The sequence below is a fragment of the Botryllus schlosseri genome, chromosome 2 (assembly GCF_051294905.1).
Source record: "Botryllus schlosseri isolate E-star chromosome 2, Bs_hap1, whole genome shotgun sequence".
Taxonomy (NCBI): Eukaryota; Metazoa; Chordata; class Ascidiacea; order Stolidobranchia; family Styelidae; genus Botryllus; species Botryllus schlosseri.
The window spans coordinates 34,403,113-34,419,398 of record NC_137237.1 but is presented as its reverse complement, the minus strand read 5'-3'; the positions used below and the strand labels follow the sequence as shown (position 1 = coordinate 34,419,398).

The 16,286-nt window shown below is 40.7% G+C and overlaps 1 protein-coding gene and 3 long non-coding RNA genes across 4 annotated transcripts in view; 2 read left to right on the top strand and 2 right to left on the bottom strand.

Moving 5' to 3' along the window:
* LOC145458918 (uncharacterized) overlaps positions 1-16,286 on the top strand; it is a 462,825-nt gene that overhangs the window by 307,492 nt on the left and 139,047 nt on the right. The window lies entirely within an intron of this gene.
* LOC145458912 (uncharacterized) overlaps positions 1-16,286 on the bottom strand; it is a 482,198-nt gene that overhangs the window by 336,085 nt on the left and 129,827 nt on the right. The gene's annotated exons all lie outside the window — the stretch shown is intronic.
* LOC145458768 (uncharacterized) overlaps positions 1-16,286 on the top strand; it is a 211,314-nt gene that overhangs the window by 193,550 nt on the left and 1,478 nt on the right. Inside the window, exon 2 of the mRNA XM_080337251.1 lies at positions 3,255-3,485. Within this exon, the coding sequence (XP_080193377.1) occupies positions 3,255-3,485 (231 nt within the window). The remainder of the gene's footprint in view (positions 1-3,254; positions 3,486-16,286) is intronic.
* Positions 94-14,391, bottom strand: LOC145458929 (uncharacterized). The gene is made up of 2 exons (XR_013921237.1): positions 13,814-14,391; positions 94-192 (listed from the first exon to the last, which is right to left on the bottom strand). It is a non-coding gene; the product is annotated as an uncharacterized LOC145458929 (long non-coding RNA).

Sequence of the window (16,286 nt, the reverse complement as noted above, 5' to 3'; positions counted from 1 at the left end):
GTCGTGAAAGATGACTATGTCTGAGGTGTTATCTTGTGGGCGATCGCAGGATTTTACAAATATTTCACACCTTTTTGAAGTGTTAGTATGTGAACGCGGCTATTGTTGGTATTTGAATCGCCGTCTACGCCGGCTCTGTGGCAAACTAATTACCAAAATATTACCAAGCAAGTGATTCCTAGATTTAGCAAACTATTTCACACCCTTTTTTGCTAAAAGTACGACATGCCGTCTGCAGTCTATACCCGAAAGTACGACATGCCAACAACGAAGCCGCGTGCGACCGATCCCTATGCTGAAAAGGGTTACCGTGCGACCACAAGACACAATAGCCGCTTGCCACCCCCGCCATAAGACATAAGAGCCGCTTGCGACCCCCGCCATGAGAATAACGATATATCACTGTCGCACTCACCGTAAACGTTGGGATTACTTCAAATTGTTCATATATAATAATTTGTGATATACACAATAACTAAGAACCAATCACGTGACTATTTACTTGATACTTATTCAACACCGTGCCGCCGCGCCTATACCCGCAACGTTAGTCAAATCATCAACAGGACATACCCGAAGGGTCACCGTGCCACTGCGCGTATACCCGAAAAGGTAACCATGCCACCACGAGTTTTCGCGGCACCGTGCCGCCGCAGCCTATACCCGAAAAGGTAACCGTGCCACCCCCGCCATAAGACACAATGGCACCGTGCGACCGCACCCATAAGAGATAAGGGTCACCGTGCCACCACGAGTTTCTCGGCACCGTGCGACCGCACCCATAAGAGCCCCTGCCATCCCCAGACCAATCTACTATAATACTCCCGGTTGCCCTAGGTACCAAAATATTCTATAATGCATGAATGAATAGGTGGTAAATACATATATAAGATAAACCAAACTCCCGGGGGCTTCGCCCCCAGACCCCCCCCCCTTCGGCTATCCGCTATTTGCTGATACTAGTCATCTACATTGGGTGCCCATTTAGCCTACTGAGCTAGCTATTCTCGCCTAGACGCGTGAAGCGCGAATAAGTTCAATAATTAATCATTTAATTGGTCAATATGATCGGGAATTGCTGAGTGATGTGTGATTGAAAAGGTAGGACCCCTCAATAATAATTATACATCTTCGGGCGTATACCCGATGGCAGGAACGAAACGGCACGTCGTCAGGCCCCCCGAGAAAACTTGGGTCTTGGGCTTCCATAGGGTGATAAACCGACCGCCCCCCATCACGTTGTTCGCTTTTGCCACGAAATTAGCTGTACTGTTTAGCGAGCCAGAGCGAAGCGCGAAAACATTCGATAATTCATGATAAAATCGGTCATAAGATCGGGAATGGCATATATATATTGCTATCAATTTCTTGTCCTCTCTGCTCACGTTACCAGATTTACCGGTAGAGCTGAGTGAGGTGCAATGTTCCCTCTAAGCTGCGCACGTGCGCAGTGCTGACACGGTCTCTGCGCACAGAAAATCTACGTTGCGCACAACAAATCCGAAGTTATGACCTTTTTTTAGTCGTTACGCACTGTTGTACACGGGTCTGCGCAGTGAGTTGTTGAGTGTGCGCAGACTCATCAAAACGTAGAGCGAACATTGTGAGGTGTCTTGGAAACTGTAGGGCCCGTAACTAATATTTAAACATATTCGGGCGGGCGAGCCCGTTGATATGACTTCGTTGCACGATGTTATTTCGTGACCTCCTGTCTGCTATATCAAAAAATATAGAATCACCCAACAGGGATATCGCCCAACAGGAATATCTAGTTTTAAATATCCCTGTCGCCCAATCGTACTAAACGAAAAGACGCACACGATTTCAAATTGGTATTTCTTCACTGGCATATAATTTTTCCCTGCCAGATGGAATTCGTCTTCTGGGGTTCAGATTGCCAAGACAGGAAAATTCGGTGCCAGTCATTTAGGCGCCCATGGACAATTAAACCTATATGTCTTTTGTAGTCTATATATAACGATGTTTTCGGTGTTAATTTGCTCTGAATACTCATTAAGGATAGGTCCTACCATCACATCATCTACTGCGAAGCCATTTTTCTCCAGCGCCCCCATACCGCCCCCTTAGCCGAGCGCCCCCCATACCCCCCCCCGCGCGTTTACGCCCCCTTCAAAATCGCCAGCGCCCCTTGGGGGGCGCTGGAGGCAAGGTTAAGAACCACTGCACTAAACAATACAGCCTACCATAGTTACTGTCCTATTGAGCTAAACCGGGCATTTCCATATTCACTGGGACCATACCCCTCTCGTTGCAGTCTGGTAGACATATCGCTCCTATCGGTACTGTAATAATGATATTTCTGCGGAGTTAGAGGTAACGAATGATATCGGTTAATCAATATTTATTATAACGGTCGTTCTCCTGTTGATCACGATGAGCATATAAATATTGTGATCAGTAGCCACTGAGGGATGGTGTTAAAGCGAACCACTGAAAGGTTCTCGTCCGTGGGAGGATTAACGTGAGCATGAGCATGAATCTGTGACATCACATTGCGGGACCACGGGTATTCCAAAGAAATGTACGCTATGTCTTCGCCTATGTGTGTTTTGGCCCTTGTCATCGGAATTAGCAGAAATCCGGATTGAATTTCTTTGAATTTTGGAAAATTGGAGTGACATCTGGAAACGTGTTGTCTTTCCGTCCACGCACTGTAATAGATCCGAGGTCATTTCGCACCATCAAGGACCCGCATTAGCACCCAGTATTGAATGGGTGAGAATCTTTGGATCCTCTGAATCATGTTGAATCATGGACCCAAATATAACATTGCAGATAACACTAACGTGAACGATCGTTCATACCAACCCTAGTAGCAATACTGCTTGGGTTGCCATACGTCCTCATCTAGGAGGATTAGTCCTCCTTTTCAGGCTTTTCAAAATGTCCTCCGAGGACGCCTAAATGTCCTCCTTTTTGGCAATTCGTTCTCTTTTACAGATTTTACAGCTACGATAATGGAAATGTTCGACTGTAAATCGGCATAAATGACTCTAAATAGCTACTATACGGACATTGGAGCGGGTCATCCGGGAGCCGATTGAAAGTGACGTCTTGTTTTTTAGTCAACTCCACAAATTTTCCAGCAAAATTGGATGTTTTCTGATTTGGTAAAAGTGTCTTTACTTTCCCGATTCCAAAATATGGTAACCCTATGACTGCAAATCCTTCGTAGCTAAATATATTATATTCAAACAGATCCGCAGCATCACATTTGATCGCTTATTTTTTAGGAGTCGTAAAGAAGATAATAGCCAGAACCACATATCAATTGTGATTACTGACAACACCGAGATGTCTCATGAAAATCAGGAAAAGTGCCCTACTAGCGGGGATGGCGATGGTGCAATCATAATATTACAGAAATCAGACAGTAGTCAACCACCGTTCCTGTTGAACCAACAGCGACTGAAGAGACTGAGTCATCAACACCTCAAGAAGCCTCACATCGCAATATTCCCACACAGGGATATCTAGACTACGGGATTGATAACTAGTCACGTGACCGCGTACTCAATTGACGGAATGAGGGCATTCTTGTCAAACAGGAGTTGAGGTGAAGGAATATCGTTGCGCTCGCAGTTAAAATTGTGTGCATTGTTATTTGTCAATTCAGGGATATATACTGTTCGCCAGGCATCTACTAGATAGGCTAGGGACGATCGTACATCGTAAGTTAGCTGGCAAACTGTTTCATAAATCTCGTGCGAAAGGTCGATGACGATCGCGTTTGAGCAGTGCCGGTACTAATTCTAATTGTAATTGCGGGTTTGCGTTCATCGCTAACTGCGTCGTTACTATTGATGCACGGGATGGTCTGACCGTAGATCTTACTGAAGTGAACTGAGGATAAGTTTTAATAGTTTAAACGTTGGAGCGGTACCAGTATTGGCTACTCAGCTCGTTAAGTTTGTCACGCGCGAGAAGTACCGGTAAGAACTAGTCGAGTCGTTCAGTACATCAGTAGTAGTGGTAGTGACTGGCGGATTTGTACTCGTGTTTTTTTTTTGTCTAGACGTATAGCCACTGGTGCTACACAGTATATAGACAGACAGACAGACCTATAGGCTGGGCGAGTGGGCGACTGAGCAGCGTGCAAGGCTTTGGGAAGCGTGCAAGGCTTTGGCCCTATAGGCTTACAGGCCTGTAGGCTTGCAAGCATGTAGGCTTACATGCCTATAGGCAATAGGCATAATACAGGTCTATAGGCTTACAGGCTCATATGCTTACACGCCTATATCATCTAATTTTCATTTTATCACCATTAATTGCTGGAACTAATTATATTAGACTTGAATTTATTTGACGCTGACACTACGATTGACGAATGGGATATACCTGCTGTGTGCCAAATTGCCGTTCTGGATACAATCCCAGAAAAAGTTCTACAGTAGAGGAATGCTCAGTTTTACATGAACGCACGTCTGTTTTTCCACAAGAGCAACATTTACGGCAGAAATGGATTAGAGCGATTCCACGCAAAAATTGGATAGTAACAATATACACCAGGGTGTGTGCGAAGCATTTCTCTCCTGATGACTTCATGGTAGACACCTGTGATACAAACAGCACCCGCCGAAACAAGCACGAATTTCAGAAATTATCAAGATCACGTTTGAAACCGGGTGTTGTTCCTCATATTTTCCCAAATCTGTCGGGGTATTTGAGTGTACCGAGCCCTACATCTCGGAGTACGAAATCAACAAGTGCTTCTGCAAGACGTGAAATGCAAAATTCTCTAATTGAGGGCCGTAACAAGCAAATTTTTCTGCTTGAAAATATTGAAACATTAGCTTCTCGGAAGGAGAAGATTAAGAACGAGACACTACCATCTGGATATAGTTCTGTGTGCACCGATGACCGATGATTCGCTGCAATTTCACTGGATAGAGACATCAGAAAATATGATCAATCCACCGAAACTTGCCATATCCCTTCTCATAAAGCAGAATTTGGAAGTCTTTGCTTTTGTTAATTCCAAACCAGTTCCCAGATCGATGTATGAGAACGTGCTTCCAACCGGATTTGTACAAAGCACCAGCCAGGTAGCCAATGTGCTTGCTGTATGCAGGAAACTGTAAGTAGTAGTTATGATCGCTCGTGAGGTGGGTGGGGCTCTTATGGGCGGGGTGGCGAGCTAACGAGAAACCGGGGGTGGCGAACTAACGTTTTCGTCTTATGGCGGGGGTGGCGAACTAACGTTTTCGTCTTATGGCGGGGGTGGCGAACTAACGTTTTCGTCTTATGGCGGGGGTGGCGAACTAACGTTTTCGTCTTATGGCGGGGGTGGCGAGCGGCTGGGAACCCGGGGTGGCAAGCGGCTCTTTCGTCTTATGGGCGGGGTGGCGAGCGGCTATTGTGTCTTATGGTCGCACGGTAACCCTTTTCAGCATAGGGATCGGTCGCAAGCGGCTCTTATGTCTTATCGCGGAGGTGGCATACGGCTATTGCGTCTTATGGCGGGGGTGGCATGCGGCTATTGTGTCTTATGGATGCGGTAGTGATTCGTAATTTCGTTTATAGACTGCGGGCGGCATGTCGTACTTTCAGCAAAAAAGGTGTGAAATAGTTTGCTAAGTCTAGGAATTACTCTCATGGTAATGTTTGAGTAATTAGATTACCCCAGAGCCGGCGTAGACGGTGATTCGAATATCAACAATAGTCGCGTTCGCAAACTAACACTTCAAAAAGGTGTGAAATATTGGTAAAATCCAGTGATCACTCACAAGATAATACCTAAGACATAACCATCGCTCGCGACTCGCTGTTACATACATGCCGATCGTTGACAATGTAATATTTTGGTAATTAGTTTACCACAGAACCCGCGTAGACGGCGATACCAACAATAGCCGCGTTCACAAACTAACCCTTCAAAAAGGTGCGAAATAGGTTGCAAATCCCACGATCACTCACGAGATAACACCTAAGACATAGCCAGCCCTCACCAACTTGTTGTTACATACATTCCAATCGCCACAATGTAATATTTTGATAATTGGTATGTCACAGGAACTGGATTTCACTGGTAAAATTTAATAAGTAACGGATAACAGAGCCGTCACAGACGATGATTCGAATACCGACAAATTCTCACTTATTTCTGATCCCACCCTAATCCTTTGCGAAGTTGACGCTTATTCGAAAAGGTGTGAAATAATTGTAAAGCCCTACGTCGCTGACGGGATAATGCATCAGACATAGCGATCTAGTTATAGCATGGGTCGGAATCCATTCGCGGGATGTACTAGGTAAATTGAGATAATCCGAAACGAAATATTTTGACTTTGGTGTAGTGTGAATTGAAATAGGATTGACAAACATGGCTATCAACTTTCCCACAGTCCCATATTGATATTATACACACATTGATTCGAAACAAGTAATGGAACATTGCAACTCTATTCGCGATCCGACTTTTCGTTTGTCAAAGCGACATTTTTAACATCTTACCATACTCAAAAGAATTATTTACAACATTAACAAGTGTTCAAAATCTAGTTTTCACTTACTTGATTATACCACTGCAACTCACAAATTTGAATTAATTCATTCTGGTTGTATTCATATGATCGGTCTTTTTTATTCAATTGTAAAGGTCGTTACTATTCTGAAGACAAAGTAAGCTATTTACTAATCGACACATAAATGACTTGACATAAACATATTATATTTTGAGTATACGAGATTTGAATGTCTGAACAATAACTGAGAAATAATTTATCACAATAAAATACGTATATTACAGCGTAAAAGATGTTTGAATGTCAGCAACTCTGCACGGTCATAGTTACTACCACTAATTTACCCGACCAACTCGTCATGATCATTCCTGAAATCAACACAAATATGACCACTGACTTGAGTTAACCACAAAACAGCATCAAGTTTTAAATCCACTTGTAGCTTACGGATTATTTGAATGCTGGTTATGTTTTGTTGTAATTGAGTTAACGGAAATAGTAATACGACTCGACATCTGACCATCTTACCATATTCAAAGAATCAACCACGAAAACATTGTCAAGTAAATCCGTTAACCGACCAACTCAACAGTATCAATATGAAAAACAGCCAAACATACACGAATCCATACAAGCACTAAAACCTAAAATCCATAACAAGCCTGGTTGTATTCATATCCCTACACGTCTTTTTTATTCAACTTGAAAAGTCGTTACTATTCTGTAAGACAAAGAAATTACTATGCGGTATATTTTGTAAGATAAAAGTAATTACTTCTCGGTGCCCGCGACTTGAGATTAACATAATATGTTTGAGTATGCGAGATTTGAATGTCTGCCCAACATGTTGAGAATTCATTTCTTACAATCGAACGCAGGTGTTATATTGAAAATTATCATGATGTAAACATAAGGATTGACACATTGATTTGACATATGTAATAGTTGATCATGACTTGACTATTAAATTATTTGCGTTAATTAGACCCGGCGTTGTGGTAAAGATTATTGTGACAGCAACAAACTTTTCAGTACCATTGTTATTAACATATTGAGTTGTAAACTATGTGTGTCTAAAATGTTCTCGATTGGAAAATTATTCAGCCTTGGTACAAACCACGCAGAGTATTGTGGATATCAGGAAATATTTTACAAATGTAATTGTCTGCAGTAAACAAGACTAAAGATGAAACAACAATTTCCTTTGTTGAACAATAACCGGTGCAATACTTTATTGTCGGTGAGAATTGAAACACTTTCGCGCATTACCTGGTGTCAAGATATCACACTAGGTGAATTGACATACCACCATTTGATTAATGCTTAATCCGTTCGCATCATTTCACACTCACTTTGATCATTACAAAAGTAAATTGGAATATGTTTGCCAGGCACCACCTATTCAACTATACTTGAGTAATACAGAAACCTCTCAGCATTAATAAAATCGAAATGTGCGCTACACTGAAATCTACAAAAATGAGTTTGTATTGCTGTTCGTAGTAGCGATATCGATTTGAACCTCCATCATCTAACCAAACTACTGAGAGTCGTTGTCAATTTACATGACGTTCACTGATTACATACTAGAACTATTTGTGCAACGCACACGATCAGAGAAATTGGACATTTTTCCATTGCCATTCGTCAAAGTAAATGTCGTCACAATAATCAGTCACTAAAAGACCATATACTTGTATGTGATTGAATCGCCGACAATTAACTCGGTAAATCAAACCCCTGAGAAATTTCACTCAGTCATTGGATAGGAAACAGCGTCGCTTAATCGGTGTGAGTCGTTTTTTCTAAATACTAATCATATCTGTCCAGCCAAGAACAATTTTCACTCACTTGGGTAACGAAACCAGTGTCCAATATCAATACAAGATATTTTCGTCACACAAAAATAATCAACTTCACTCGATATTCCCGTACTACGAAACTGTACAAAGGTTACATGTTTTTGTATGACATGGAATTAATACCGATCGAAGTAACCGTATTGGAGATAACTTTTAAACAAACACACTCTACGTGGTTAACATTCTCGTCGATTCTATTGTGATTAATGTATAATTCATGTGATCTGGATTCATTTCGATATGGCTAAACATTCAACCTCGACGGATACGAATTGTCACACACTCAAGTAATATCATACCAAATAGTTATTTACAAGACACAGAAAATTTGTTTTGGTCGTTTCGACTTTATTACTGGAGATACTCACCACTTCGCTTAATACAATCTAGATTTAAACTCCATCGAACCTTTGGTGTCTATCGTTTTGCTGGATACGAATTATGTTAGTCTAAGAGTACACAATTTTCACTATCTTGGGTTATGAACTCAGTGTGTTAGCGATCATTCAATATTTTGTAGTATCAACTAGCTACTTCATAGGATACGAATGATCATCCTCACAACTCTTACAAAAGTACGAAGGATATTTACATCACACAAAGTAATCGACTTTACTCGATATCCTCACACTACGAAACTGAATGGTTGGTTTGACTCTGCAAACTGTTCTGATGTCACAAGAACTTTTTCATACGAATGGTTACGTATCCAAATATTCAAATAATCCAACACACGACTATAGCACTTACAGAAATATCATAGTTCTTGTAACAAAGTTGTATAAGTATAATGTTTATCGTAAGTCCTACATAGCCGTGATATCCGTCCGAGTTTGACTTTTAGAAAACATTATACCGACATCGCGACATCTTTCAAAATTAAAACCACGGTGACTGCTTCAGAGACCTACCAATGATATTGCAGCAATACAGTTACTTCCACAAAAGAGTATGTATTCGACTTACTTACCACAAATCTAACGCACAAAACAATTTACTTTACTAACGAGAAGCACCGAGCCTCACATCAAAGCAACTAGAAAGTGGAACTATATTAAAAAACGTCGCTAACCTTTGTGCACCAGCTGTAAATCACACAAGCAACATGTTTCAAGATTCTGGTTATTGAAAAACGTTAAAGTGTTTCTCCTGCACCAAGTCGTTATGTTGACGAAAGCGTATATTGTAATACCATGATCGATTTGCATTCGTTGGTCACAAACTGTCACTACTCTAAATAATTATTTTTCACTCAAACACAAAAGCATACTTGTCGCCAATCGTTTTCATCAAGCACGAGTTCAAGAAGCTTACTTACTACGACATGAATTGTTATTTTTATGTTGTGTAAATAGGTAATAATTTATTTTAGTAACACTACATCAACATCATCGAGTTGTGCGAATAGATTTACATGTGGTTTCAATCGAAGTACACAGCACGGTCTAATGTAGATTCATCTTTATTGTACAGCAACTCGGTAATCGAAATGCATTAACATTTAAACAACGATCTTGGTTCGTCACGCGAACAATATCTTTACTGTCGCAACACTCTGATACTCTGCACAAGATGTGTAAATCCTTTTCACACTCATAATAATACACTAACGGGATACCGATGTCAAGCAACAACGTTTAACAACATCACTGACACTGAACATACGATACCTACCCAAGTAAAAATATCATTTTCACCAGGAGGTCAGTCGTTACTTGTGTACAATTACCATTTTCCCTTGGGAGTTTAGCGTTACCCGAGTAACAAAACCATTTTCACTTGGAAATATATGTTTTCCCTCAACAACAAACGTTTTTCACTTGGAAATATATTTTTTCCCCGAGTAACAAACCTTTTTCGCTTGGAAATATATTTTTTCCCTGAACAACAAACCTTTTTCACTTGGAAATATATTTTTCCCCGAGTAACAAACCTTTTTCGCTTGGAAATATATTTTTTCCCTGAGCAACAAACCATTTTCACTTGGAAATACATTTTTTCCCTGAGCAACAAACCTTTTTCACTTGGAAATATATTTTTTCCCCGAGCAACAAACCATTTTCACTGAGCAACAAACCCTTTTCTCCCCAGGCAACAAACCCTTTTCGTTTGGAAAACTATCATTTACCTGAGTACCAATACCATTTTCGTTTTGAAAACTGACATTTGTGTAATCAAATATTCACTTGCTCTGATGCATCCCATCAAAATCATTGGTTACTCACATACAATAACAATGTGCTGTTGTACATCGACATGTATGTTTTCGGAATTGGCGAATAAAGGGGTTTCTGATATGTCCGTGATGTCCGGGTTCGTGCTTTGGATTTTCCAGAGTCAAAATGTCTGAATAAAACACCTCCTTGACGATGGTTGGTATGTGGATAACGGTATTCGGAAAACGGTTGGATTTATGTCACCCATCGCGATAACAACTCCAGATCGAGTTTTCCTCCCGCATGTTTACTATATTGTGTCTTTATTGGTCAATGTATGTCTCGACATTCAGTTTGAAATCGGAAACCCTGATAAAGTATGTAACTGGAGCCGGATATCAACTCTGAATCGATAAACCAATGAACAATATTCAAAGTAAACATGTTACACCGTGTGTTTCCACGAAAAAATACCATCCAGACATACGTCGCGCTTGTTTGCCCACATCAGTATACGCGGAAATGGAGGTGTGTGACATTGCATGCAATGTGTTGGTATACAAACATCGATCCACAGACATTATCATAGCCGGTAGTTTTGATGTAGATCGAATGTCACCTGATAACAATGTCATACCAATAAGCCACATTGCAATGACTCTGAGTCAATCTGAAGCATGACATACAGACACACAAACATGGAACCGTGACACGGGTTATTCGCACGACGGTGAAAGTGAACTGTACAACATATATCAATAGAGCGTTCACAGTCAAATATGCGAACCGTGCACAATCATATACCCTGGTTTTTGTTGGATATGTACGAAACCAATAAATCGATACATTTGTTTTCCCTGGACATCAATAATACAATCACCATTCCAATGCATCGCTCGAATGTAAGGTTCGTCGGGTGTAAAATCCATGTCAAATAACACCAAAGTGTGCTTTCCGTGTTTTATTATTTCCACCGACGCTTCTTGTCTGTGTCGTAACACTATGGTGCGGGGAGTTGAAGAACGGTGGATTGTGAAACGGATTGACATGATTGATTTAGTGACTGATTATTGTGACGACATTTACTTTGACGAATGGCAATGGAAAAATGTCCAATTTCTCTGATCGTGTGCGTTGCACAAATAGTTCTAGTATGTAATCAGTGAACGTCATGTAAATTGACAACGACTCTCAGTAGTTTGGTTAGATGATGGAGGTTCAAATCGATATCGCTACTACGAACAGCAATACAAACTCATTTTTGTAGATTTCAGTGTAGCGCACATTTCGATTTTATTAATGCTGAGAGGTTTCTGTATTACTCAAGTATAGTTGAATAGGTGGTGCCTGGCAAACATATTCCAATTTACTTTTGTAATGATCAAAGTGAGTGTGAAATGATGCGAACGGATTAAGCATTAATCAAATGGTGGTATGTCAATTCACCTAGTGTGATATCTTGACACCAGGTAATGCGCGAAAGTGTTTCAATTCTCACCGACAATAAAGTATTGCACCGGTTATTGTTCAACAAAGGAAATTGTTGTTTCATCTTTAGTCTTGTTTACTGCAGACAATTACATTTGTAAAATATTTCCTGATATCCACAATACTCTGCGTGGTTTGTACCAAGGCTGAATAATTTTCCAATCGAGAACATTTTAGACACACATAGTTTACAACTCAATATGTTAATAACAATGGTACTGAAAAGTTTGTTGCTGTCACAATAATCTTTACCACAACGCCGGGTCTAATTAACGCAAATAATTTAATAGTCAAGTCATGATCAACTATTACATATGTCAAATCAATGTGTCAATCCTTATGTTTACATCATGATAATTTTCAATATAACACCTGCGTTCGATTGTAAGAAATGAATTCTCAACATGTTGGGCAGACATTCAAATCTCGCATACTCAAACATATTATGTTAATCTCAAGTCGCGGGCACCGAGAAGTAATTACTTTTATCTTACAAAATATACCGCATAGTAATTTCTTTGTCTTACAGAATAGTAACGACTTTTCAAGTTGAATAAAAAAGACATGTAGGGATATGAATACAACCAGGCTTGTTATGGATTTTAGGTTTTAGTGCTTGTATGGATTCGTGTATGTTTGGCTGTTTTTCATATTGATACTGTTGAGTTGGTCGGTTAACGGATTTACTTGACAATGTTTTCGTGGTTGATTCTTTGAATATGGTAAGATGGTCAGATGTCGAGTCGTAATACTATTTCCGTTAACTCAATTACAACAAAACATAACCAGCATTCAAATAATCCGTAAGCTACAAGTGGATTTAAAACTTGATGCTGTTTTGTGGTTAACTCAAGTCAGTGGTCATATTTGTGTTGATTTCAGGAATGATCATGACGAGTTGGTCGGGTAAATTAGTGGTAGTAACTATGACCGTACAGAGTTGCTGACATTCAAACATCTTTTACGCTGTAATATACGTATTTTATTGTGATAAATTATTTCTCAGTTATTGTTCAGACATTCAAATCTCGTATACTCAAAATATAATATGTTTATGTCAAGTCATTTATGTGTCGATTAGTAAATAGCTTACTTTGTCTTCAGAATAGTAACGACCTTTACAATTGAATAAAAAAGACCGATCATATGAATACAACCAGAATGAATTAATTCAAATTTGTGAGTTGCAGTGGTATAATCAAGTAAGTGAAAACTAGATTTTGAACACTTGTTAATGTTGTAAATAATTCTTTTGAGTATGGTAAGATGTTAAAAATGTCGCTTTGACAAACGAAAAGTCGGATCGCGAATAGAGTTGCAATGTTCCATTACTTGTTTCGAATCAATGTGTGTATAATATCAATTTGGGACTGTGGGAAAGTTGATAGCCATGTTTGTCAATCCTATTTCAATTCACACTACACCAAAGTCAAAATATTTCGTTTCGGATTATCTCAATTTACCTAGTACATCCCGCGAATGGATTCCGACCCATGCTATAACTAGATCGCTATGTCTGATGCATTATCCCGTCAGCGACGTAGGGCTTTACAATTATTTCACACCTTTTCGAATAAGCGTCAACTTCGCAAAGGATTAGGGTGGGATCAGAAATAAGTGAGAATTTGTCGGTATTCGAATCATCGTCTGTGACGGCTCTGTTATCCGTTACTTATTAAATTTTACCAGTGAAATCCAGTTCCTGTGACATACCAATTATCAAAATATTACATTGTGGCGATTGGAATGTATGTAACAACAAGTTGGTGAGGGCTGGCTATGTCTTAGGTGTTATCTCGTGAGTGATCGTGGGATTTGCAACCTATTTCGCACCTTTTTGAAGGGTTAGTTTGTGAACGCGGCTATTGTTGGTATCGCCGTCTACGCGGGTTCTGTGGTAAACTAATTACCAAAATATTACATTGTCAACGATCGGCATGTATGTAACAGCGAGTCGCGAGCGATGGTTATGTCTTAGGTATTATCTTGTGAGTGATCGCTGGATTTTACCAATATTTCACACCTTTTTGAAGTGTTAGTTTGCGAACGCGACTATTGTTGATATTCGAATCACCGTCTACGCCGGCTCTGGGGTAATCTAATTACTCAAACATTACCATGAGAGTAATTCCTAGACTTAGCAAACTATTTCACACCTTTTTTGCTGAAAGTACGACATGCCGCCCGCAGTCTATAAACGAAAGTACGAATCACTACCGCATCCATAAGACACAATAGCCGCATGCCACCCCCGCCATAAGACGCAATAGCCGTATGCCACCTCCGCGATAAGACATAAGAGCCGCTTGCGACCGATCCCTATGCTGAAAAGGGTTACCGTGCGACCATAAGACACAATAGCCGCTCGCCACCCCGCCCATAAGACGAAAGAGCCGCTTGCCACCCCAGGTTCCCAGCCGCTCGCCACCCCCGCCATAAGACGAAAACGTTAGTTCGCCACCCCCGCCATAAGACGAAAACGTTAGTTCGCCACCCCCGGTTTCTCGTTAGCTCGCCACCCCGCCCATAAGAGCCCCACCCACCTCACGAGCGATCATAACTACTACTACTGTATAGTGGCAGTGATGACTCGAGCAGCATTAGTCTTGCTGTGTCTATCCTGGAAGATTATCTCGTCGCTACGGCAGAGTCCACAGCTCTACAGGATGGCTGCATGACACCTTTGTTAGGATTTATTGTGAAACAGTTGAAATTGATTCAAATCCACCCAAAAGGTCGCCGATATTCACCTGATACTCTTATGTTGGCTTTCCTGTCGAGATTGACTAGTCCTGCACTGTACAAAAAGTTGAAGCATTTCTTTGCCTTGCCTTCGATGAGTCGACTTCGCCAAATATCATCGAAAATGACTGTGGAGCCAAGAAAAGTAGACTTGCATTATTTAAAAGAGCGATCAAAAGACTTAACACCCCGCGATCGTATCGTATGCCTCATGATAGATGAGGTGTATACAGCACAAAGAATTGAGTACACCAATGGCTCATTCGCGGGTCTGACTGGGGAAGGCAAACCATCACGTAATGGGCAAAAAAGAGTTATCAATCCCTAGTCTAGATATCCCTGAACAGAGCCATAACTATATTCATGGAGTGGCAAAGATCTGACAGAGCTGGACTCACTAACGAGACCTTTATGGCTTGTATTCAAACCATGACCTCAGTCCTTTCACTGTCAAGATACCTTCAACGGCAACATGGCGTGAAGTATTTTCTCACCGGAAAAGTCTTGTCAGATCCCATTGAGGCTAGATTTGGCATGTACCGGCAAGTTAATGGGGCAAACTTTTTCATGTCCGTGAAGCAGTTACTGCCTGCGGAAAAGAAGTTCCGCTGCTTGAGCTTACTTCAGCAGCATGGTTTGAAGAGTATTCTTAATTTGAATGAACAAGACCCACCTTTGACCGCAACTGTGTTACAACCTGCAGAAGATTTCAAATGGTTGGTGAGCTTTCTTTTGCCTATCTCTGCACCGCTGAATTTTATCACAACTGAAGAGGCCGGTGTGATATATTTTGTCAGTGGATGCATTGGCCGATCAATTTCTGTGCGACGAAAGTGCATGGATTGCAAAACATTGCTGATAACCGACCGTGACGTTCCGGATTTGGATTTCTGCTTCCCAGAAGAATACAAAAGAATATTCAAAATGGCTGATCGAGGTGGCCTTGCTGAGCCTACCGAGTTATGCTTTGCAATAACGACGCTTGCTGTCAAATATTTCACCATCATAAGTGATTCCATGGACATGAAGCAAAAATTGTTTTGTTGTCAAAACCAAAGATTTGTTTTCACGGAGGCAACTCACGAGGTGGTTGATTTGTCAAGCCTAATGCGCCCTCTTTTGAATAACTGCTGTCAATCTGGTCATGCAAACTTCAACTCCATCGCCCAGACAGCTTTCAATTGCTTTGCGAAGAATGAACTTAAGCGATTCAACCATCTCTTGTTGAGCCGCCATCAAAAAACTACGTAAAATTAGTAAGCTTACGTCAAAGGCTTCCAAGAATTGACACAATCGAAATTGGTGGTATTGCATGTCCTGTAACGGTTTATCTTGTGTTTATAATTAAATAATTGCATGCCATTTCACGAATATTATAATAAAGAAAAGTATTTGTGACGTCATAGTCACTATGACGCCATGGTCATTATGACGTCATGGCCACAATGATGTCATCAGCAATTTGTTATCCAACTTGAAGGAGTAATAGTGGGCAACAAGGGTCCGTAGGTGCAGACAGCAGTCCTCACAAATAATTGTAATTTTGCCCTCAT